Consider the following 21,500-nt stretch of genomic DNA (forward strand, 5'->3'; position numbering starts at 1 on the left):
ATGAAGCTCACCACGATTCTCGCTGCCTTTCTGCCCGTCATGGCACTGGCCCAGAGCTCGTCCGACGGCAGCACAACCACCATCACTTCTACTGCCACGCAGACCAAGACCGTTACTCTGGGGCGCGCTCACACCACCACCATGACCTACAGCGCCAGCAGCAACAGCACGGCGGCTTTCATGCCCACTGGCTCGGGCGCCTCAAGCCCCTCTACAGTCATCTCCGCGACGGCTGGTGCTTCCGCCTCGACTACGACGAAGCCTAACGCTGGTGCTGCTCTGAAGGCCGGTAACATTGCCTTCGCCGGTGTTGCTGGCATCATCGCCGCCGCCCTTTTGTAAAAGTCGCATTGCTTGATGCGCTCGGAGGAGGAGGAGCATAGAGAATGTGAGACGACGAGAGGACTCATGTGGGGCTGCGAAATGGTTGGAAGGATGGTACCAACCAAACATTACTGCCACGCCGAGCACATGGATGCGACAACTTACCAACGTTTTCTTTTGTCTTCGCCTCCGACCCTGGTTCGACGCCACATCGCTACCCGTGTGAGCGCAGCCGGTTTTTACGACATGAACGACCGTAAAGATTGGATACCACTTCAGTCAATGGCACCACCAAATACCCTGTTCCTCTTCACCAACACAACGTGCGACGCTTGCATCGCCAGCCTGCAGGAAAGGAACCCAAAGACGCTTGTCACTAGGGACGTTTGACAGCGATCAACTTTTTTTTTTCATGCTTTGTTTCAAGTCGACACCACATGTCCGCGGCCACTCACTTGAGCACCGCGGACGGCTGTCAACCCCATTTTATTTAATGTTTCGATTCTTCCCCAGCAGCACAGGAGGTCGTGCGACATGCGCAGTCAATCCACCCCGCCAGCCTACGCGCCGTTGGCCTCGTTCAGAATCGATGTATCCCCAACCCTGCACATCATCCGAGGTCATGAGATGATGTGCGTGCTGGATCCGGGATGGGACGAAACTGTTTCACATTGTGCAAGCTGCCAGGCTTTTCGTCGGCCTTGATCTCGAGGTCTGACAATGTTGTCGTGCTTGCTGGCTGTAAGTAACTTTTATGAGATCTTTCGCCACGTCTTGTTCCCTGGAGTAGATGTATGACAGAAACGATCAGGATGGATGATTTAGGGATTTACGGGGGTTTTGTGTTGGAAGAAAAGTTTCACATTCTCTTCGAGCTGTTGATACCCCTATTATTGTTGTATGGTTGCCGGCGAGGGAGAAGGGCATCGTGAACGTTGGTTCTGGGGTTGGCCTCTGCTTGAGACATCCTCACCATCGACTTGCTCGCGTTACCCGACACTTTGACCGGAAGGAGAATACAGAGAGTGTTTGTTTGTATATTCGCGATGACGAGCTACTTGACTTGAACGCCAGTTTTGTTCACGATGACTTTTTTGCCTTATGAGGAGGGCTTGGAGGCCATTGGGGATGGTTTTGTAAATATATGAGACGGAGAGTTTATCGGCATAGACAGTTTCATGAAGTTCTTGATACAATTCGATGCTCTCCTCTCCATGATGTTGTGTCCAAAACTAGTTGCAAGTTGACAGACAGTAAAAGCCTGGCCTGACTGTAGGTGAGAAGTGAGAACAGAACTACTCAACAGCCGGCGCACTATTGTCAATGCCCGTCTCTTGATTGGAAAGAACTAGTATCCGTAGTAGGATATTAACGAGACTGCCCCCTCGAATCCGTTGGGGCGGAAAGCCCCGGCACGCCGCTGACTTAATCAGCATTACCGCTGTCAAATAGCACTCGGACGCTGATTGGCCGATACTGACGAATGGACCCCACCCCCCGATATGCCGATTCAATCCGGGGACCGGCTGCAGGGCCTGATTTCCAATGGTCGTATTTTCTTGGTCCGGTTTTTTTTTTGGCCCCATCATAGCTTTGCTGAATCCAACTCCTCGACAAGCTTCCACCAGCAGCATTACTGGGAGCTGCACCTTTGAAAACCTACGAGGAGGACAGGACAGCCCACAGAAGACAGCGTTCAACCCTAATGTCTTCAGCGATGGCGCCACTCGCGCGCGTTCAGGCACCCCTTCGACGGGCTCTCGCCTCGTCGGCTCGCTCCCGAGCCTTCGCCACCGTCCCTCCCACGCTCGGCACAACATCCGAAGCCTCACCACAGTCCCCGAAATCCGTCGCGCGCCGGCCGACGTACTTCAAGGACAAGACGGTTGCCTCGCTCGACGACTTCATCAGCGGCGCCGCAAAAGACGCCGCCCTCACGGAAGCCGAGGCCTACGAGATACGCACCGTCGAGGTGAAGGGCCCGACGGGCAAGAAGAAGACGATCACGCGGCTGCCCGAGTGGCTCAAGACGCCCATCCCCGCCGGCAACGACAACTTCAAGGCCATCAAGAAGGACCTGCGTGGCCTGGGTCTGCACACGGTCTGCGAGGAGGCAAAGTGCCCCAACATCTCCGAGTGCTGGGGCGGCTCGTCCAAGAGTGCGGCGACGGCGACCATCATGCTCATGGGCGACACGTGCACGCGGGGCTGCCGCTTCTGCAGCGTCAAGACGAACCGCGCGCCGGCACCGCTGGACCCGCACGAGCCGGAGAACACGGCCGAGGCTCTGGCGCGGTGGGGGCTGGGGTACGTCGTGCTGACGTCGGTCGACCGCGATGACCTCGCCGACGGCGGCGCGCGGCACTTTGCCGAGACCATCAGCAAGATCAAGGCCAAGAAGCCGAGCCTGCTGGTCGAGGCGCTGACGGGCGACTTCATGGGCGACTTGGACATGGTCCGCATCGTGGCCGAGAGCGGGCTGGACGTCTACGCGCACAACGTCGAGACGGTCGAGGCGCTGACGCCGTACGTGCGGGACCGCAGGGCGACGTTCAGGCAGAGCATCAAGGTGCTGGCGCACGTCAAGGGGGTCAAGCCCGAGATGATCACCAAGACGAGTCTGATGCTGGGTCTGGGCGAGCAGGAGGCGGAGATTATGGATGCACTGAGACGTGAGTAACCCCTTTCCTTCTCCTTCCCCTAATGTCTTTCCTTTGCCTTCCCCCCGCGTGCGAGGCGACATGACACAAAATGCTGACAATGACCCCCCCCGCACAGAACTGCGCGAGGCCAACGTCGACGTCGTCACGTTCGGGCAATACATGCGCCCGACCAAGCGCCACCTCCAGGTAGAGAAGTACGTCACCCCCGACGAGTTCGAGATGTGGAAGCAGCGCGCGCTGGACATGGGCTTCCTGTACTGCGCCAGCGGGCCGCTCGTCCGCAGCAGCTACAAGGCCGGCGAGGCCTTCATCGAGAACGTCCTCCGCAAGAGGGCGGGCGAGAAGGCCGCCATGGCAGGCAGCAAGCAGCTGGGCCAGACCGTCGCGTTGGAGGAAGGCTTCAAGACGTTGTAGACAGCGGGGCGAGGTGGGGGAGAGCACCGCACCGGGCACGAGCGTGTAAGATTTGGAAGAAAGGGATAGATAAGATATACAATGGGCCGAGGGTGGAAAATACCGGAAGTAGTGGAAAGAGGAGGGGGAGCTTCGGATGGCATGGTTGGCGTTATTTTCGGAAAGGTCGGGACTTTCATTTATCATGGGCATCGCCGTCTTCAACCCCCCCGCGGCTACACGTATATCTCGAGGTGATTCTGGGCACCCGTCGAGCATATACACATAATGTAGAGACACACAAACACACGCCCTGGCGTTCAACAACAGCCCACTCGGAGAGAACAAAACGTTTTGATCGAGGCGTTCCTTGGCCGTATCTGCGCGTCACGAAACCTGATCTGAGCCGTAAGTGCCATACCTGTCAATTGCAACCTGATTCGTGGTAACCCATGTCTTGGCCCAAGGTGTCGGCCGCATGATGGGAAAGCAGGGTCTGCGGGACGAGGAAGAAGTCATTCTTTCGCATGTTGAGCCCAATTTCCCCGCGTGCCAGGAATCGCATCAACTGCGAGCTCTCGCCGGAGCCCATAACCCCCTCCCCAGACTTGGCGCCAGCAGTTGTGACGCGTCGTCGAATGGGCCAAGCCGCCGGCCAATGCCTGCTGTGCCCTCTCCCTCGATTTCTTGGTGAGGGAGTCGGTCGGCATTCCCCTCCCCCCTGCCCGAAGCGTTCTCCGGAATGGTAACTTACAGGTGTCCTCTCTGGTTCTTTCCAGCTGGCAAACATCTCTCTACCTAGGCAGGAGCTTTGGGCTGAGCCCGGTCTTGCTCCGTAGGGGTTATTTGGCGATGCAACCTCACATCTCCGCTCAAAGATATCCAAGGGGGTCGGTGGCTCACATTACGCATCAAGGTGACAGCCGGACCGGGGCCCGCGAGTGAAGGTTTCTTTATCGTCCCCCCCCTGATTAAAAGCTTATTTTATTCCCTGTCGTCGATGGGAGACACACACACACTCTCTCTCTCTCTACCACCCGATGCTTATTTCGCATGCAGCCGTCACCTCCTCTCGTCAGACGTCGGGATGAAATCCCAAATGGTGAGCAAACCCCATGCTAGGCCCCCCCCGCCACCGAACAGCTTTGGGGAAACTGCAGACCCAGGAACGTCCTCGACGGCGGCGGCAACGCTCAGGATTCCACGCGACGCGAAGGTGCATCCGGTTTTCTTCACTGGCTGGCTCCCTTCAGATTGAGACAAGTGTCCCCCCGCCCCCTTTGGAATCTCACCGTTTCCCACCGTCTGACTGCTCCGCAAGTCGTCTGCGAGTCTGCTCTGCGCGTCTGGGGGCGTCCTCATCCTGTCCCATCCGGGTCCAGCACACCATCCTGTATTCCAACGCCCTTTTCCGTCCCTCGGTGCGTGTAGCGTCGTCCTCATAGTCGTGGCCGCAATGCACACACCTATAAGACCGGTCTTATACGAGCCAGCCACAAATCAAGCCCTCGGCATATCGTATTTTTGAAAGCATGTCGCAAGCTTGTGCTTTTGCTTCTTGCCGCGTCAGCTCGTCAAACGTCAGTTCAAGCGTTGCCGGTATATGGCTGGCGCATGGCCATTCAGTTGAACGATGGGCCGACGTTTCATGGGCAAAGTGAAAAGGATTGATTGATTGCCTGGCGATCTGGACCCGCCGTCATCATCATCTGCGTGGCCGACTGCTTCATTTCCATCGCATTGGCCCACATCGTGTTCTGCTCGCTCGCGTGGAGGGAGGAAGTGACTCAACCAAAGCACGCGCAACGCGGGGAATGGGAGGGCGGGGAGGCCAGATTGTGATGAGCGCCATTGGGCTGTTGAAGCGTTGGAGATGAGAGACAACGAGACATGCTTGTCTCGATCTCTTGGACTCATTCCCTATCCCCCTTTCAACCCTATCCCTTCCGGCCCGTTCTCCCACCGAAAGTGCGGCTATCGCTTGCCCGGGGCTCTTGAGCACCACTCTCACCCGTTGATCTCCTTCATACCAGGCCAACGGCATTCTGGTCAATAAAGACCAAAAGGGTCTCCGCCGCCCTCTTCGCTCATGCTGCTCCATCTCCCCATCTCTGGTGTTCAGTCCAGGGCTACCCGTCTGGACACAATTTTGAGTAATCGTACCGATCTGGCGGCTCATCCCACCATGGTCCAATGTGTATAGTTTTCTAGGATACCGTGTCCGTCCAATCGTCGTTTTAGATTCTTGTCAGAATCGTTCCACTCGTTCTTTTTTTTTTTTTTCTTCCTTTTCCTTCTTGCCTCGCAGCTATTGGATCTTTAAGCTTTGGGTTTTCCAGGCTCCAGCCCCTTCACCGGTTCCATCGGCCGGAGCAGGCTTACACATTCGTTCTACAGTCGTTTCCCGAGTTTTCACTCGTCCACTCCCTCCAATTGGTCACTCATTATCTATGAGCATCATCTCACCCGTCGTTTGATCTCGGTTTATCCATAGCATCTATCACAACCAACATCCAAAATGCGTGTCACAACCGCGTTCTGGCTCGCGGCGGCCGCACTCGCCAAAGCCGCCTACTGGATGGAGGACGTCCCGCACCAGGGCATCTCAGCATACCATCCGGATCCCAACTACCAAGTCTTCCGCAACGTCAGAGATTTCGGCGCCAAGGGAGACGGCGTCACGGATGACACTGCTGCCATCAACCTCGCCATCTCTTCTGGCCAGAGATGCGGACCGGGCACTTGCAAGGGCGAGACCACATCGCCGGCAACCGTCTACTTTCCCCCTGGGTAGGATATATTCAGTCCCCCGGCGGCCAATAGTGACTAACAAAAACCCCTCAGAACCTATCTCATCTCCGGTTCCATCATCGACTACTTCTATACCCAGATCATTGGCGACCCAAACGATCGCCCCGTCATCAAGGCCGCCGCCGACTTCCCCACCAACACAACCCTTGGCCTTCTCGATGGAAACCAGGTATCTTCTCCCCGGAAGCTGCTTCGCCCAATCCTCTTTTGATTCACAAAGCTGACTGCTCAACTCCCGTAGTACGGCGCAAACGGCCTTGCATGGGGTGCGACCAACGTATTCTTCAGGCAGATCCGCAACCTCGTCTTCGATACCACCGCCATCCCGGCCTCGGCGGCTGCTTATGCGATCCACTGGCCGTCGTCTCAAGCCACTGCCATTACCAACTGTGCCTTCTACCTTGCCGAGGGGCCAGACAGTAAGCATATTGGCCTCTTCATCGAGGAGGGCTCCGGAGGTCTCCTCAACGACCTGGAATTTCACGGAGGGCTGTACGGCGCCAGCTTCGGTAACCAGCAATACACCCTTCGCGGGGCCAGTAAGTCTGCCCAGACCGTCCGTTCGTTTGACCGTGTTGCTGATATCGAGATTATAGGCTTCTTCAACGCCCAGGTAGCCATCAACCAGATCTGGGATTGGGGCTGGACTTACAAGAGCATATATATCGAGAACTGTGCCATCGGCATCCGTATGCAGGACACCGGCACCAGCTCCATCACTCTCATTGACTCAGATTTCGTCGACGTCGAGACCGCGATCCACTCCAGCCGCGACCCGGGCGCCTCCGTACCCACCACGGCCGGCACGCTCGTAATGGAGAACGTCGGCTTCGTCGGCGTCAACGCTATACTCCGCGACCCCCAGAACAACACCATCATCCCCGGATCCGCGGGAAGCGTCCGCAGCCAGGGCTTCGCCATGGGACACATCTACACGCCCACCGGCCCGACGGACTACACCGGCGACGACGCCTCCTACTTCCCCGTCTACCCTGCCCTTCAGGGCGCCTCTTCAACCGGCGGCACCAAGTACTACGAGCGCTCCAAGCCGCATTACGCGGACCTCCCTGCGATCAACTTTATCTCGGCCCGCGCCTTCGGCGCCGCCGGCGACGGCAGCACGGACGACACGGTGGCGCTGAACAACCTCCTCAACTACGTGACCGCCAATCCATCCGCCAACCTCGTCGCCTTCGTCGACGCCGGCACGTACTACGTCTCCGACACCGTCTTCATCCCCCCCGGCGCGCGGGTCGTCGGCGAGGCCCTCGCCTCCATCATCATGGGCGGCGGCGCCAAGTTCCAAGACATCACGAACCCCCACCCGGTCGTCAAGGTCGGCCTCCCCGGCCAGTGCGGCACCGTCGAGTGGTCCGACATGATCGTCTCGACGCGCGGCCCGGCTCCCGGCGCCAAGGTCATCGAGTACAACCTCAACTCCCTCGGCGAGCCGGCGGGCATGTGGGACGTGCACGTCCGCGTCGGCGGGTTCGCCGGCACGCAGCAGCAGCTCGCGCAGTGCCCCACGACGCCCGAGGTCACCATCACCGCCGACACGGTGGATGCCAACTGCATCGCCGCCTTCATGAGCATGCACATGACCAAGTCGAGCTCCAACCTGTTCATGGAGAACTGCTGGCTCTGGGTCGCCGACCACGACCTCGAGGACCCCAACTACACGCAGGTGACCATCTACGCCGGCCGCGGCCTGCTCGTCGAGTCGACCAACGGCAGGATCTGGCTCTCGGCCTCCGGCAGCGAGCACCACACGCTCTACCAGTACCAGCTCGTCAACACGCGCGACGTCTACATGGGCCAGGTGCAGTCCGAGACGCCCTACTACCAGCCGAACCCCGTCGCCTCCATCCCCTTCCCCCGCGTCGAGGGCTACCACGACCCGGACTTCGAGGCCGACTGCCGGGACCACGACCCGAGCGCGCCGCCGTGCGAGATGGCGTGGGGCCTGCGCGTCGTCGCCAGCCGCAACGTGGTCGCCTTCGGCGCCGGGCACTACTCCTTCTTCAACAACTACAGCACCGCCTGCTGCCAGATCGGGGCCGGCGCCCGGTGCCAGCAGAGGATCGTCGACATCCGCGACGGGCCGGATGGCGACGCGACCCCCTCGGTGGGTGTCGAGGTCTACAACCTCCAGATCGTCGGCACGACGGCCATGGTCACGAGGGACGGGACCGACGTCGCCTTTTACAGGGACAACATTGCCGGGTTCACGGCCGGTATCGCGCTGTACCAACACTAGGCTGTTTTGTTTTTCTTTCGCTGTACTAGTACTTAATATAATTAAACATTTCTTCTGTCACTGGTTGTTTCTATTATGTTCTCCCGTCTCTGCCCCCCTCCCTCCCCCCTCTTTTTTTTTTTCTTTTCTTCTCAAAACGTAAAAGCCAAGGTCAAAGGGACTCAAAGCCAGCATCAAGTGCCAGTTTTTCTTGAGGACTGTGTATGGGCACGATGTGGACAAACCCAGCTATTCCACCCGGGGAATCGGAGAGCCAGACCTATAGCATACCATAGCTCTTTCATGGTAGTCTTCCCGACTCTGCGGGCTTCCTCTGACTCTGACGCAACATTGGCTTGATATGTGTATGTTGTCCAAGGCCGTTACCGAGTGAGCGGTGCCCTCCCCCTGGCTGCACTTCAAAGGGGCCTGAGGGGAATGTGGCGACTCGAACGTACTGTCGGCTGAAATCGCTGTCTCATTCGAATGCCAACCAAGTATGTATCATGACGCCCATCCCCTTTGGCCTTTCGGGAATTGGAACAAGAAGTCTCGACTGTCATCGCCGAGAACGTCACCATCACTTTGGAATCCGCATTGATCAAACAAAACTTTTCCTATTATGGGTATCATGTCTCCGCCAGGATGCTGACCCAACAGCGCCCCTTGTTCGCCAGATCACATCACACCTCAACCCACAACCGTCTCAGGCTCGTGAGAGCCACCCAGATAGCCTCATCTGTGCGGATGGTACGGCTTCCCTGACCAGGGAGCACATTCACCCAGTGATCGAACAGTTCCCTCGTCTTAGCGGGAGTCATCTCCATGCCCTCGAGCTCCTTGTCATTGAGGGCGGCGAACTCAATGCCCCTGGGGCCGCCGAAGACGATGAGCAGGTGCTTGAAGTCCATAGGCGCCGCGCTGGGAAACGCCTCCGAGAGCGTGCGCCCACGTTCCGACGTGCCGATGCTAACGTCGTAACCACCCTCGTACTTGCACTCCGTGAACACGGCCGACAGGGAGTCGGCGCGCCGTACCTGATATCCCCAGTAGTAGCCACCCTCTTCCCTCGGCGCCGACGGATCACAGGCCTCCGCCTTGTCTGTGTTGTAGTCCGGGTAGGACAGCGTCACGCGCGTGTTGGGGGGCACCTCGTCCTCGATCAGAACGGGGTCCTTCAAGCCGACCTCGATCAAGGTGCCCTGGGGTGTGCCCTTTCCAGCGACACCCTCGCGGTACGGCAGCCAGTCGGTCGGGTTCGGGTGATGGGGCATCTCGAGCGCGGGGAGCTGGTTGGCGAGGCGCAGGTTCGGGTGGAGCGGGAAGAGCATCTTGCGCATAAACGGCGGGACCTCAAGGTACCCGAGGAGGTGCTCGAGGAAGTGGCATCCGTCAATGTCGCCGGTATAGCTCTTGGTGTCGACGTTCTTGGGGCGGGACTCGACCGGGCTGTCGTCGAAGAGGACGATCTCGTCGATGGAGAAGACGGCAAGGGCTCGGGCGATGCGACCAGCAACGGCAGTGCGGCGCTCGGCAGTTATGGCACTAGAATAGGGTTAATTGAGGTTCAACATGGATGGATTGGTTATGGAGAAACACACTCTGTGAGAATGCTGCTGGGAATGGCAACCGAGACTGTCCAGGTACGGCCACCCTCATAGGGTTGGAACCTGGAAGAGATCCTCGTTGTGTCGACATAGTTGTCATCGTCGGTCTTTCTCCTCTATTTTGTGTAAGTATAGGTGCGACGTGTATCAGAAGGGGCTGTATTTATCTCATACCTTTGTTCTTTGATCGTAAGCCATCTTGACGGTAAAATGAATATACTAAAGCTTTCTATCTAGATTATCTATATTGAGATGGGGGATGTCCTGTAGAAGCTTTCGGCTTCACTCGGTGTTCCCAAAAAGTTTCTGAGCCGTGTCCCACTCTCTGTGCGGATCCTGGGGTAAATCCGGCAGAAATGCGGAGTCATATCACGCCGCCTTCCGCTTTTGCTACCCGCCACCACCCTTCCGCTGGGTCTAGGCCGCGGAAGCTACCCGTCAACTCCAACAGTGTTGCGCCGCACCTTCCAGGTGTTCATTCCGACATCCCTCCAGCTTCACTACCCTGCGTCTACGAACGTTGTTCTGGTCGCACCGCAGTCTTCGCAAACATGAGTCTCATCAGTGTCCAGTCTGCCGGTCAATGGCAAGGTATCCTCAGCGGAAACAATGTCGTCATCGCCGATTGTAAGTCCATCTATCGAGCCCATCATCACCCCGCCGCGCATCCGACAACCCGCTGACAAACGTCGTCTCCTAGTCTACGCCGACTGGTGCGGCCCCTGCAAGGTGATCGCGCCCCATTTCGAACGCCTCGCCAAGGAGTACTCGAAGCCGAACAAGGTCGCCTTCTGCAAGATCAACGTCGACAACCAATCCGCCATCGCCCGCGCACACAACGTCAGCGCCATGCCCACCTTCATCGTCTTCCACGGCGGCCAGGCCGTCGAGACCATCAAGGGCGCGAACCCCCCCGCCCTGACGCAAGCCATTCAGAACGCCCTCAAGCTTCCCGACAAGGGCGGCCGCTCCGCCGCCTCCTTCAAGACCCCCGGCCGGACCCTCGGCGGCGACCAGCCCCCGCGCGCGAGCCTGCAGCGTCCGGTGTCGTGGCAGTTCCGCGGCATCTTGGACAGCATCATCACCTTTATTGGGCTGTACCTCGTCTCGCTGTTCTCGGTGCGTTGGCTCACGAGCGACCCGGCGAATGGCAAGAAGAACCGCTTGCTGACGGACTGGTAGATTGATCCCCACAAGGCGGCCGAGATGTCGCGGTTCAACCGCGTGAACCCGCCCCCGCCGGTCGTCAAACCCGCTAATGGTGCTGGCCCCAAGACCCGGCAGGCTCCGAGGGCCCCGGCGTTCAAGACCCTGGCAGACCTGGGAGGTGACGAATAGTGTGAGGATATTGGTTACAGGCGCAAGGCGTTTCTGGTATGCTTGGGTTGATGTATTCAGCTTTGGTGAGGGCGACAAACAGGATTTAGTTACGATGGCGGAACATCACTTGATGGTACCCCCAATACCATTCGTTGCTGGGACAATCCCTAATAACAAACTGTTCCCAACTAAGCCATCACGCATTTGCGGCCTGACGCTGCACCGCCCCTTTGGCTTCATGGCGCAGCAGAATGTGTATGTCCGCGATGCTGTCACGATGGTGAATGGACAGGCATAGAATAGAGTCCATGCTCAGTATCTCAATAGTTCTTTTCAATTATTACGATGGCGCTCTCATTAAGCTCTTCTTCTAGGCCTATCCGAACTTTGATCTTAAACTTCTCCCGGGCTTCTACTCGGAACCCCGAAGTGAATCGTAATCCACAGCGGAAAAGTTGGTCTCGGAGTCCGGAGTACCAACGGAATCCTCGGGAGCGTCGGGAGCGTCTGGAGCGTCGTCGTATTCTTCGTCGTCGTATTCATCGTCGTCTTCGGCAGCTCCAGCAAGCTGAATCATCAGGGCCATTCGGTAAGCCACTTTCATGATTTCGATGCTTGGTAGAGGCGATTCTTGTGGGTCGTTGGTCTCCATCAAGAACATATGGCCGTCTCTGATCGGCTCACCGCTATTGAAGTGGCGAGCACTGAGCTCGATTTTCTGTTTGGCAGATCCCGTGGCTCCCGTCATTAAATCCTCGAGTACCTTTTTGGGATCTGTGTCGAGTGGGACGGTTGGGTCGACCCCTTTCCGCTTCGGGCGGAGATTCGAATCCGCCAAGTGTCGCACTCGGACAAACAGCTTGTGAGGGTTTGACATGGCTTCCACAGGCTCCAGCGCGATCTTCAGATGGTCGAGCCAGAAATGAATCTGGCAACAGAGGCTAATCATATTCTCTGCGACGTCGACATGGTTCATATTCATCAGATCCATGAACTTTCGAATGGCGTCGTCGCCCCACACCTCCCTCAAAACAAAGCGAGTCATTGTAGAGCAGCGGCTGGCGTTCAAGATGGATGCGTATGGATATATGTGAGCCACCTGTGGGTCATGCGATCCAAGTATCACACATCGATAATTGTCGCGCTCAAGAGCCTATGAAAGTTAGCTATACAAGACTATACGGTTTGTGCGAAGATGAGGGCAAACTTACGGCTCTTTTCGGGGCCTCCATTCTCGCTGGCCGCGGCTGGACGTTAGAGGAGCCGCTAGGATTCTTTCCCTTCCCTATGCATTATCTCGTTAGTTATGAACATTTTGAGAGCGGGTAGGGATGAGACGAGAATGGCGATAAGGATGCGATGGAAATGAGATGAGGTAGGATGGGGTAGGATGAGAATGAGAATTGACTTACAAATATTGACAAGTTCGGGCAAAAGAGCCTTCATCTTTGCCGTCATATTATCGAAGTGCAGTGGTTCATCGTTATCGATGGTCGTTTTCCACTCCCTGAAGGTTTCGATGGGGGCTACCCAGATGGCGGCCCAGACAAAGCGGTTGATCAAAGCATGCTCAATGCGCCTAGCCTTCTGTCCCTCTTCTTGTACGAAGGAAGAGCTAGCGATGAATCTGAGGACCTCTAACTTTTCCTCGTAGTGCTCAAGAAACGCACGGTACGGGAGTTGCGATTCGCCCAGAGAAATGGACAGGTTCTCATAAAAGAGCTTCAGCTTTTCCTCGTCCTCACCACATGCCTCGATGGCATCGACAAACTTGACGAGATTCTGAATTTTCCAGTCTTTGGCCGTGACGGGTTTTTTTCGGGACCAAAGGGCCATCCTCGTGGAGGTCATCATGGAGCTTCTTGAGGAAGTTCGTCCTTAATTCCTCAGAGCCCATTTTGACGTCACTGGAGGCCATGTTGATGACTGTATGGGTGTTGGTTAGTCAGTTTGAGTTCGGGTTTGGGGGATATGAAATTGGGATGAAAGCCGAGGTGAAAGAAAGTCCAAGTGAAATACGAGATGAGAGGGGGGATGGAAAACGAGATGAGAGGAGGAATGGAAAACGAGGTGAGAGGAAGAAGGAACGTGGCGATGGCTTGTTTGAAAATAACGAAAGTCGAGTGAAAGTCGTGGGATATGGGGAGAGAGGAAAATGTAGTCACACTTACCTAGGTGCTGAGTACTAGTTGCTCCAAGTTGAATGTGAGAAGTGTAATGAGTTTGGAGAAGAGGTGAGGATAGGAAAGATGATAAAGGAAGCAGGATGGGCTTGGAGTTGCAGAGGTAGGTACCTAGGTAGATAGGTACGAATGCCGAACCTAGAAGGGCCAGGCAGGGCCTTCCTTCCTTACCCTTGCACAGCCGTAGTTTGATTTGTAGGTTTGGCAGAAAGAGGCAGTCGCCGTTTTCCTTGCACCCTGAGAGCACATTATCTGGGTACTTAAGGTAGGTACCTAAGGTAGGTGCCTACCTAGGCAGGTAGGCAAGCAGGCAGGATGTGTTGTTGCGCTTTGTTCACTGCAACGGATCACCGCCTTTCTAAGTGAACCATGGGGGGGATGTTGCCAGGATGCTCTCCCAACTGTCAGTCCACACTAGACAACTTGGCTGTTGCCTTCTCCTGAAGACTTTTCCAAACAAGAAGAGACATCAATTCCAGCTTCCTTGCATCCAGTGTTTCACTACGTTAGGCGACCTTCCTTCTCGCGAGCTCCAAGACTTGACAGGTTGGCCACAGGCAATCAGTTCACAATGTGCAAGTCACATGCTAAACCTGCTGGGACTCCATGCTGACATCATCTGCAGATTCCTTTAGCCTGGCAAATCCGCTGTGTCAAAGGAAGATGAAGAAAGGAAGTTACACGGGGCGGGACTTGCAGCTGCCAGCTGCTGTATGCTGAACGGTACAATTTGAGACGGAGATGAAAGCAACATGAACAAACGGAATTGAAGATGGATGAAACTTCCAGCTAAGAGAATTCAGTTATAGGCGTTATGAGTCTGGTGTCGCTCGTCCTGACTGACAGCTGCCCCGTTATTGCTTGAGTCGCAATGAGAGGCTGCTGATGATGGACTGTCGAGTGAGTCGATATTGAGAGTGGGAAGAGATTGTCCAATTACTCTTGAGTCGAGCGGAACTCGCCTATCTAATGTCGACTCGCCTTCTTGAACAGACCCGCCAGACTCTCCACCATTGCGTCCGTCGTCCCCCGGTCGATATGAACCCAATCAGAGTCTTCGACGTGCGACCGAATCTCGGCCCAGTCCAGCGGACACTCGGGCAGCACCGCCTCCCCATTCCAGTTACTGCTCTGCGGGGGCAAGTTCGGCCGCCTGGGCGCGGTGAGCTCGCTGGATGCCCACTCTTCGAGAGTCACGGGAGGAGGCGACGGCGCCAGGTTCTCCTTCAGATTCCGGAAGTCTTGGAGCGGCTCAAGCGTGCCGTCCGAGTTCTTCCGCACGATGCCGTATCGGTTTGGACCGTAAAAGAACTCGTAGGCGCAGGCGCCCGAGTACACCTGCGACATCTCCGGGGAGTAGATGGCAAGGGTCTCGAGAAAAGGCCTCGCCTGGTCGCTGGTCTTGGCGCCGAACTCGGAGAAGAAGACCGGGACGTGGGTCTCGGTGAGCAACTGGAGCTAAAGGGAAGAGAGAGGGAGAGGGGAGGTTAGTCGGACGACACACAATCTAGTTGCAGGACAATTGAAATCTTACAATGCGGCTGTATCCAGAAATCTCCATGGAGGAATTACCAACCCAGGAGAACTCGTTGAACTTGGAACAGGTGTCAGTTTCATCAAAATTCACAGCCATCCACAGGAGCAGTCAAGAGAGACGGTGACGTACGCAGAAGAAATCGAGGGCCTCGCTCGGGTCGCCGCCGGTGAAGTACTTGAACTCGTCCCGGAAGAAGCTCATGATCCGGGCCGAACTCAGGCCCACCGGCAGCACCCTCTGGCCCTTGAGGTCGGCCGCGAGCGCCATGTACCTCTTGACATCTCTGACCACGGCACGGATGACGGCGGCTGCCGTTGTGCTTGCGGTCGTGTTGATGACACTGTTCGCGACGATGACGCCCAGGGTGTTGGGATACGCCGCCAGGCAGTCGACAACGGCGAAGTAGTTCTGCAAGAGGATCGGCGTGTAGCACACGAGTGGCGAGGTGCGGTCGATACAGCTCTGGGGATTGGACAAGCACTACACGGGAAAGACGGTAAGCTCGGCTGCATGCACGCTCGAGGGAGACAAATGGCTTGACGGACCGCAATGACATGTATACCAGCACTGGCAAGTATACTCATGGCCTGATCGTGGCTCTTGGTGGCGTCGATGATATCTTGAATACAGTTAGCTACCGACTCGGCTTCTGGCGGGCAAATCCAATGGGGAACATGTACATATGAAAAGGGTGTTGACCCCTAACTCTTTGAGAAGGGGTATGCTGAGCTTGAGATCTTGAACGTTTTCATCTGCCAATGGGTCACGACAACCAGGCTCTGTGTCGCCATTTCGCATATGCTGTTGATATACGACCCCTCGGATCATGAACTTCATGAACAGCAGTTAGTAGAAAAACTCGCGCCAACAGCGACATGACTTTATATCAAGAAGGAAGGACTTATCACCCTGGAGTTCCCCGTCCAAAGGTAGCGACCCCGGATGGTGACGGGCTGCATGCGGGCTTGATCTTCCATCGCGATTCAATTGTCGGATTAGCGGAAATGTTTTTGAGGGGCCCTTGGAACATGCGGCCTTGCAAAAGGGTTTCCGAATCAAATATGGAACTGTACAGTAATCCGCAGAACAAGCCAGCATCAGTATGAGCTTGGACTTTCCAAGGCGGGGGGCAGAATGAGCAACACATGTGTGCAAGGGCTTCGCTGAGACACGGCGCTCGACCTGTTTAGGCACCTACGTAATGCACTGCTAGGAAGACAATACCCCCGCGTTTCCCTTGGCTCGCCAGCGATTGCAGGACTCGACCAGTCACATCAGACACACGTCCATCTTGCCTCGGTGCACTAGTGCGTGAGGGCTGGCGGGATGGCACTCACACCCTTGGGTTTGAGGCACTCACGAGGTACTTACGCGGGATGGGGAATTGTTTAGTATCTGCAGGTACTCGGCGTCCCCGCTGGTGGGGTTCCGGCCCCGGTCCGTCAACGGTGATCCGCTTTTCCTGGGCCGCCTGCCGCCGCCGTTCGGCCACGAGCATCGCCATAACAGAGAGGACTCGGACAAATAGGCAAAACATGAGTCGTCGCTCACGAGGATGCCAACCTGCACGCCCCTATTATTGATTCGATTTCGCCACATAGTTTGCCAGTCGACAGTTTTTATTCCAATTTCTCTCGTTAGGTACCGTACGTACGTGCGTGCCCCATGTCAATGTCAATAAACCAGCCTGAGGTATCACATGCCGGGGTACGGATACATAGGTACCTAGTGTGTACGGAGTACGGAGCACTTCCATCATCAACAGTGCTTGGTCCAATCGGGGAGCTTTTATTTGCAACAAGTGGGGCCTCTTTGCAGAGCTGTCCAAATTTCCATTGCGAAAAGTCGAAGCTTGCTCTTTTTTCCCACTCCCAGCCTGTGTCGCCACCCTACGGAAGGAGGGAAAAAAAAAAAAAAAAAAAAAGAAGAAGAGGTCAATCATGTTGACTGCAGGAGGCCTTAGAAACGCCTGCCCGAGCTGTCGAGCTCGTCTGACAAGCTGGGCAGGAAATGGTTTTGCCGGCGCATCTTTAGCTGGTCGGTCAGCTCGATCGAGCTTCGCGCAACAGAATCGCCCAGCTGTTCTGCCATTATCGAACAAGCCCGCTGCCCGTAGAGCATTCACGACAACCTTGCAGCAGCTCAAAGACGTCGAACCGAAACAAGGCGAAGTCGAAGGGCTCGCGCGAAGTGCCGACATCGAGACGACGGTTCGCGAGGCGAAGCAGAGATTCCGGGATACGCTGCCCAAGGGCTACCTCACCGAAGAGGAGTACGAGCTGTACGAGCGGTGGTACGGGCCGCCGCTGAGAGAGACGTCGCCAGACGACGTCGGCATCAAATATCTGAATGACAAACACTCTGCACGGCTCCGACAACACGGCTCTGGCGGCACGACTCTCCTTCGGCAAAACGACGGCGGCACGCTGCAGGAGGTGCAGTATGACCCGAAGAAACCGACCGATGGCGAGGAAGAGATTGCACAAGACGATGGCTCCTCCGGAACATCCCAAGGCGCTGGAGCGACCGGGCAACAGACGCCCATCGGCAGCGACAAATACATCAACATCGTGGCGAGGAACAAGAGAGAATATGATGCCCTCATGAAGTTGCAAAAAGATTTTGAAGACAATGCCCGTGCCGTCGTAGAGGCCGAACGGGGTCGCCTAGAGGAGGAGGCGCTGCAGGATGAGGAACGGGAGTTCGAAGAGGATGAGGACAATGAAGACTTGGACTTGGACGAGGACGGTATTGCGGACCAGAGGACCTCGACGCGCGCCGGTCGCATGCACCCCTTCTCGAGGGAGGGGCACTTCTCGACGAACCCCAGCACCGTGAGCTTGCCGCACGTCGGGTATGTCGCCCCGGTCACGACGATCCTCGACAGGACCGACATCAAGCACGTGAAGGATGCTGCCGAGAAGGCGTTCGGGGGGCCCGGCCTACCTCACTCCCCCGCCACGCCCGCGTCCAAGAAGGGCCTGGGGCAACAGCCCATCGGCATGGCCGCGTGGCAGCACAAGATGTCCGACATCGAGGCAGACGCCTTCGTCTCCTCGTTCCTGCCCCCCGCGTACGCGTCGTCCATGGGCACTCTAGTTGAGGTGCGCAAGCGCCTGGGCACCGACTGGCTGCGCAAGCTGTTCGAGAAGCCCGACGGTCCCCGCGTCCTCGATGCTGGGACCGGCGGCGCCGCCCTCCTGGCGTGGAAGGACATCTCGCGCGCCGAGTGGGAGGCGATGCTGTCGCGCGGCGAGGTCGAGGCCAAGAACCCGCCCGGGAAGCTGTCCGTGGTCGTCGGCGCCGAGAAGCTGCGGAACCGCGTCGCCAAGTTCCTCCATAACACGACCTTTTTGCCACGCCTCCCGGACTACGTCCACTCGGTTGACAACGCGCACCTGCAGCTGGATGCCAACGAGGTGCCCAAGCCGCGCAAGATGTACGACGTCATTATCGCCTCACACCTGCTCCTCCCTGTCAAGGAGGGCCACAGGCGCAAGGCGATCCTGAACAACCTCTGGTCCCTGCTGAACCCGGACGGCGGTGTCCTGATCGTGCTGGAGAAGGGGCAGCCCCGCGGCTTTGAGGCGGTGGCGGACGTCCGCGAACGCCTGCTCAGCGAGTTTCTGATCCGGCCCGGCGGCGAGAACCCCCTCACGCAGGGCGAGGAGGAAGAGGGCCGGAATCCGGCCTACGAGCGGGTCAGGGAGCCCGGCATGATCATCGCGCCCTGCACGAACCACCGCGGGTGCCCGATGTACCAAACCGCCGGCAAGAGCATGGGGCGCAAGGACTTCTGCCACTTTAGCCAGCGCTTCGTCCGGCCGCCGTTCCTGCAGAGGATCATGGGCGCGACGCAGCGCAACCACGACGACGTCCTGTTCAGCTACGTCGCCATCCAGCGCGGCGTCGCCGCCAAGGAAGGGCCCCTCGCCGGGGAGGAGGCGACGAGGCGCGCGTTCGAGGGCTTCGAGCGGTCCGAGACGGCGCCCGACATGCTCTCCCTCCCGCGCCAGATCCTCCCGCCCATCAAGCGCCGCGGCCACGTCACGCTCGACGTCTGCACGCCCAACGCGCAGATCGAGCGCTGGACAGTCCCCAAGAGCTTCAGCAAGCAGGCGTACCACGACGCGCGCAAGGCCAAGTGGGGCGACCTTTGGGCTCTGGGGGCCAAGACGCGCAACCCCCGCAACGTGCGGCTGGGCAGACCCGAGGCGCTGGACGACGGCGGCGTCCGGGCGCAGCGCGCCAAGGCGGCCATGAGCAAGAAGAAGAAGATCATTGGCGTCAACATCAACGAGACGGGCGTCGTCGGCAACCCGCAGGATCCCGAGACCGCTCCGAGACGGAAGCGTAGCAGGAAGGCGGCCCGTCAGGAGCTGGCGAGGAAGCTGGCCAAGCAGGACGAGGAGCAACAGATGTAAAAGGAAAGGGGAAAAAAGAAAAGGGGCGGAAAACCTTGTAATATCAGGATCGTTGTACAAAAAACAGGCACGGGAAAAAGGCATCGAACTTGCATTGTAACAACACTTTACACGACACCAACCAGAGGTGTCTGAGAGGCGGGCATAGAGGGCATATCACGATGTATCCACAATGGCTCAAAGACGAGCCGCTACATATCACTTTACAATACCACAACTCTTGACGATTTTGACACTTCCGGGTTCCAAGCATCTCGGTGCAAGCCTATCTGACATGCAGACGCTAGACCAACTGACACCGGAGATGCATCGACCTGAGGGAGGAGGGCGTCCAAGGGATCTCCGGTAACGGCTCCGCGGGAGTCGGTGCAGATGCCGCTGATTGGTCGGGACCGCCAGGAACACCGATAAGGACTGGGGGGGGGGGGGCACGGCTGTCGGGATGGTGTCATCGCCAGCGAATGAAAATTCGGGCCAACCTTTTTTGCCCGCCGCATGATTGGACCTATCCGCGTCCGGCCTTTTGAGGGCGGGAGTACGGATAGCAGGTAGGTAATTGTTTATGCTGGGGGGCATGGACGGGTATGGATAGAGTTATTATTAAGAAAAGGGCATAGTCATGGCAAAGTGGCCAACGATGTTAATGCTTCGTCTCCCGTTCTCATGACAAAGTTAAGGAATCTGTCTCCCGACTTTGGCTTTGACTCAATTCAATTCCAACTGTTCAATTGTACCTTGACCCTCGTAACTGTTGGTGTTTGGTCGTCGTCTCATTCTCATTATCGCAACGCCGCCACTAAGACGAGTCTCTGAGGAGACAGGGGCTCGCTCTTACACCACCTGAAAAAGGTCGTCGACTCACACAAGCATTTCAAAGAAGACGACGAGCGACTCTCGGGTCTCGTCTCACTTCACAATCTCCTCATAATGGCGACGACGACGACGACAGCAACAACAATAACATCTCTCCTCGCAGCCCTCAACTGCAAGGGCGACACACACCTCATCATCGGCACAAACCCCCTCGCTGCCGCCCGCTGCACACAGTCCCTCGCCGCCGGTGCCACCACCATCCTCCTCGCCCCGGACACCTCAGACCTGCATTATGGCCTGCAAAAACGTGTCGACGCCGGCGAGGTGACATGGCACAAGAAAGCCTTTGAGGACGCCGACCTCTTCACCCTCGGCCGCGACGAGGTCGACAACTTCGTCGACGCCGTCTTCATCACTTCGGGGCCCCGCGACCCCTTGGCGGCGCACATTTCCGCCCTGTGCAGGCGGAACCGCATCCCCGTCAACGTCGTCGATGCGCCGCACCTGTGCTCCTTCTCGCTGCTGTCGACGCACACGGACGGGCCGTTGCAGATTGGCGTCACGACCAACGGCCGGGGCTGCAAGCTCGCCTCCCGCATCCGGCGTGAGGTCGCCGCCGCGCTGCCCAAGGGTCTCGGCGCCGCCTGCGCCAGGCTGGGCGATGTGAGGCGGCGGATCCAGACGGAGGACCATCTCTCGGCGCAGCCCGACGAGGCGGATGACTCGCTCGACCAGACGGCGTCGTTCAACAAGCTCGTCACCGAGGCCGACCTCGACGCCGCCAAGAACAGGCGCATGCGCTGGCTGAGCCAGGTCTGCGAGTACTGGCCCCTGAAGCGCCTCGCCGCCATCGACGAAAACGACGTCGAGTCTGTGCTTAAATCGTATGCCGGCAACAGCAACGCGCTGCCGGAAGCCGCGAAACCGCCCCCGGCCCCCGCGGGCCTCGGCAGCGGCGCGTCGAGCCCAGTTGCCGCCAGCTCAAGCTCTAGCAGTTCGATCCTAAGGTAAAGGGAACTGCTTCAAAGCAGTCCCCACCGCCCGCCACTTGTGTAGGTTCTCGTATTCTTATTACTCCGTATGAAAGAACTTAGATATATTACTGTAGATATGCCAAAAACAGACAGATTCTCCGTGCCAAGGCCATTTTCAGCCCCGGTCTACGCCCATGGACGCATCGATGCAGGCA

The 21,500-nt window shown here is 57.4% G+C and overlaps 9 protein-coding genes across 9 annotated transcripts in view; 6 read left to right on the plus strand and 3 right to left on the minus strand.

Moving 5' to 3' along the window:
- Window positions 1–342, plus strand: GLRG_07604 (uncharacterized protein; the record flags this gene model as incomplete). Its single annotated transcript, XM_008098419.1, has 1 exon — window positions 1–342. One exon carries the CDS (start codon window positions 1–3, stop codon window positions 340–342), a length of 342 nt encoding a protein of 113 aa, XP_008096610.1.
- A 1,687-nt stretch (window positions 343–2,029) lies between these two features.
- GLRG_07605 (lipoyl synthase) lies at window positions 2,030–3,401 on the plus strand (the record flags this gene model as incomplete). Its single annotated transcript, XM_008098420.1, has 2 exons — window positions 2,030–2,996; window positions 3,103–3,401. 2 exons carry the CDS (start codon window positions 2,030–2,032, stop codon window positions 3,399–3,401), a joined length of 1,266 nt encoding a protein of 421 aa, XP_008096611.1.
- A 2,497-nt stretch (window positions 3,402–5,898) lies between these two features.
- GLRG_07606 (glucan 1,3-beta-glucosidase) lies at window positions 5,899–8,448 on the plus strand (the record flags this gene model as incomplete). The annotated part of the gene is made up of 4 exons (XM_008098421.1): window positions 5,899–6,170; window positions 6,225–6,360; window positions 6,433–6,730; window positions 6,788–8,448. The coding sequence occupies 4 exons, from the start codon at window positions 5,899–5,901 to the stop codon at window positions 8,446–8,448; spliced, it is 2,367 nt and encodes a 788-aa protein (XP_008096612.1).
- Window positions 8,449–9,110: 662 nt separating this feature from the next.
- GLRG_07607 (uncharacterized protein) lies at window positions 9,111–10,232 on the minus strand (the record flags this gene model as incomplete). The annotated part of the gene is made up of 3 exons (XM_008098422.1): window positions 9,111–9,972; window positions 10,029–10,150; window positions 10,209–10,232. The coding sequence occupies 3 exons, from the start codon at window positions 10,230–10,232 to the stop codon at window positions 9,111–9,113; spliced, it is 1,008 nt and encodes a 335-aa protein (XP_008096613.1).
- A 353-nt stretch (window positions 10,233–10,585) lies between these two features.
- Window positions 10,586–11,372, plus strand: GLRG_07608 (thioredoxin; the record flags this gene model as incomplete). The annotated part of the gene is made up of 3 exons (XM_008098423.1): window positions 10,586–10,661; window positions 10,735–11,153; window positions 11,217–11,372. 3 exons carry the CDS (start codon window positions 10,586–10,588, stop codon window positions 11,370–11,372), a joined length of 651 nt encoding a protein of 216 aa, XP_008096614.1.
- A 394-nt stretch (window positions 11,373–11,766) lies between these two features.
- Window positions 11,767–13,208, minus strand: GLRG_07609 (uncharacterized protein; the record flags this gene model as incomplete). Its single annotated transcript, XM_008098424.1, has 3 exons — window positions 11,767–12,507; window positions 12,566–12,639; window positions 12,767–13,208. 3 exons carry the CDS (start codon window positions 13,206–13,208, stop codon window positions 11,767–11,769), a joined length of 1,257 nt encoding a protein of 418 aa, XP_008096615.1.
- Window positions 13,209–14,503: 1,295 nt separating this feature from the next.
- GLRG_07610 (glycolipid anchored surface protein) lies at window positions 14,504–15,872 on the minus strand (the record flags this gene model as incomplete). Its single annotated transcript, XM_008098425.1, has 5 exons — window positions 14,504–14,995; window positions 15,072–15,131; window positions 15,204–15,554; window positions 15,620–15,693; window positions 15,755–15,872. 5 exons carry the CDS (start codon window positions 15,870–15,872, stop codon window positions 14,504–14,506), a joined length of 1,095 nt encoding a protein of 364 aa, XP_008096616.1.
- Window positions 15,873–17,014: 1,142 nt separating this feature from the next.
- On the plus strand, window positions 17,015–19,498 carry GLRG_07611 (uncharacterized protein; the record flags this gene model as incomplete). Its single annotated transcript, XM_008098426.1, has 1 exon — window positions 17,015–19,498. One exon carries the CDS (start codon window positions 17,015–17,017, stop codon window positions 19,496–19,498), a length of 2,484 nt encoding a protein of 827 aa, XP_008096617.1.
- A 927-nt stretch (window positions 19,499–20,425) lies between these two features.
- GLRG_07612 (tetrapyrrole methylase) overlaps window positions 20,426–21,500 on the plus strand; it is a gene marked incomplete at both ends in the record, with an annotated part of 2,105 nt that continues 1,030 nt past the window's right edge. Inside the window, one exon of the mRNA XM_008098427.1 lies at window positions 20,426–21,318. Coding sequence (XP_008096618.1) covers window positions 20,426–21,318 — 893 coding nt within the window. The remainder of the gene's footprint in view (window positions 21,319–21,500) is intronic.

The sequence above is a fragment of the Colletotrichum graminicola genome (genome assembly GCF_000149035.1).
Source record: "Colletotrichum graminicola M1.001 genomic scaffold supercont1.33, whole genome shotgun sequence".
Taxonomy (NCBI): domain Eukaryota; kingdom Fungi; phylum Ascomycota; class Sordariomycetes; order Glomerellales; family Glomerellaceae; genus Colletotrichum; species Colletotrichum graminicola.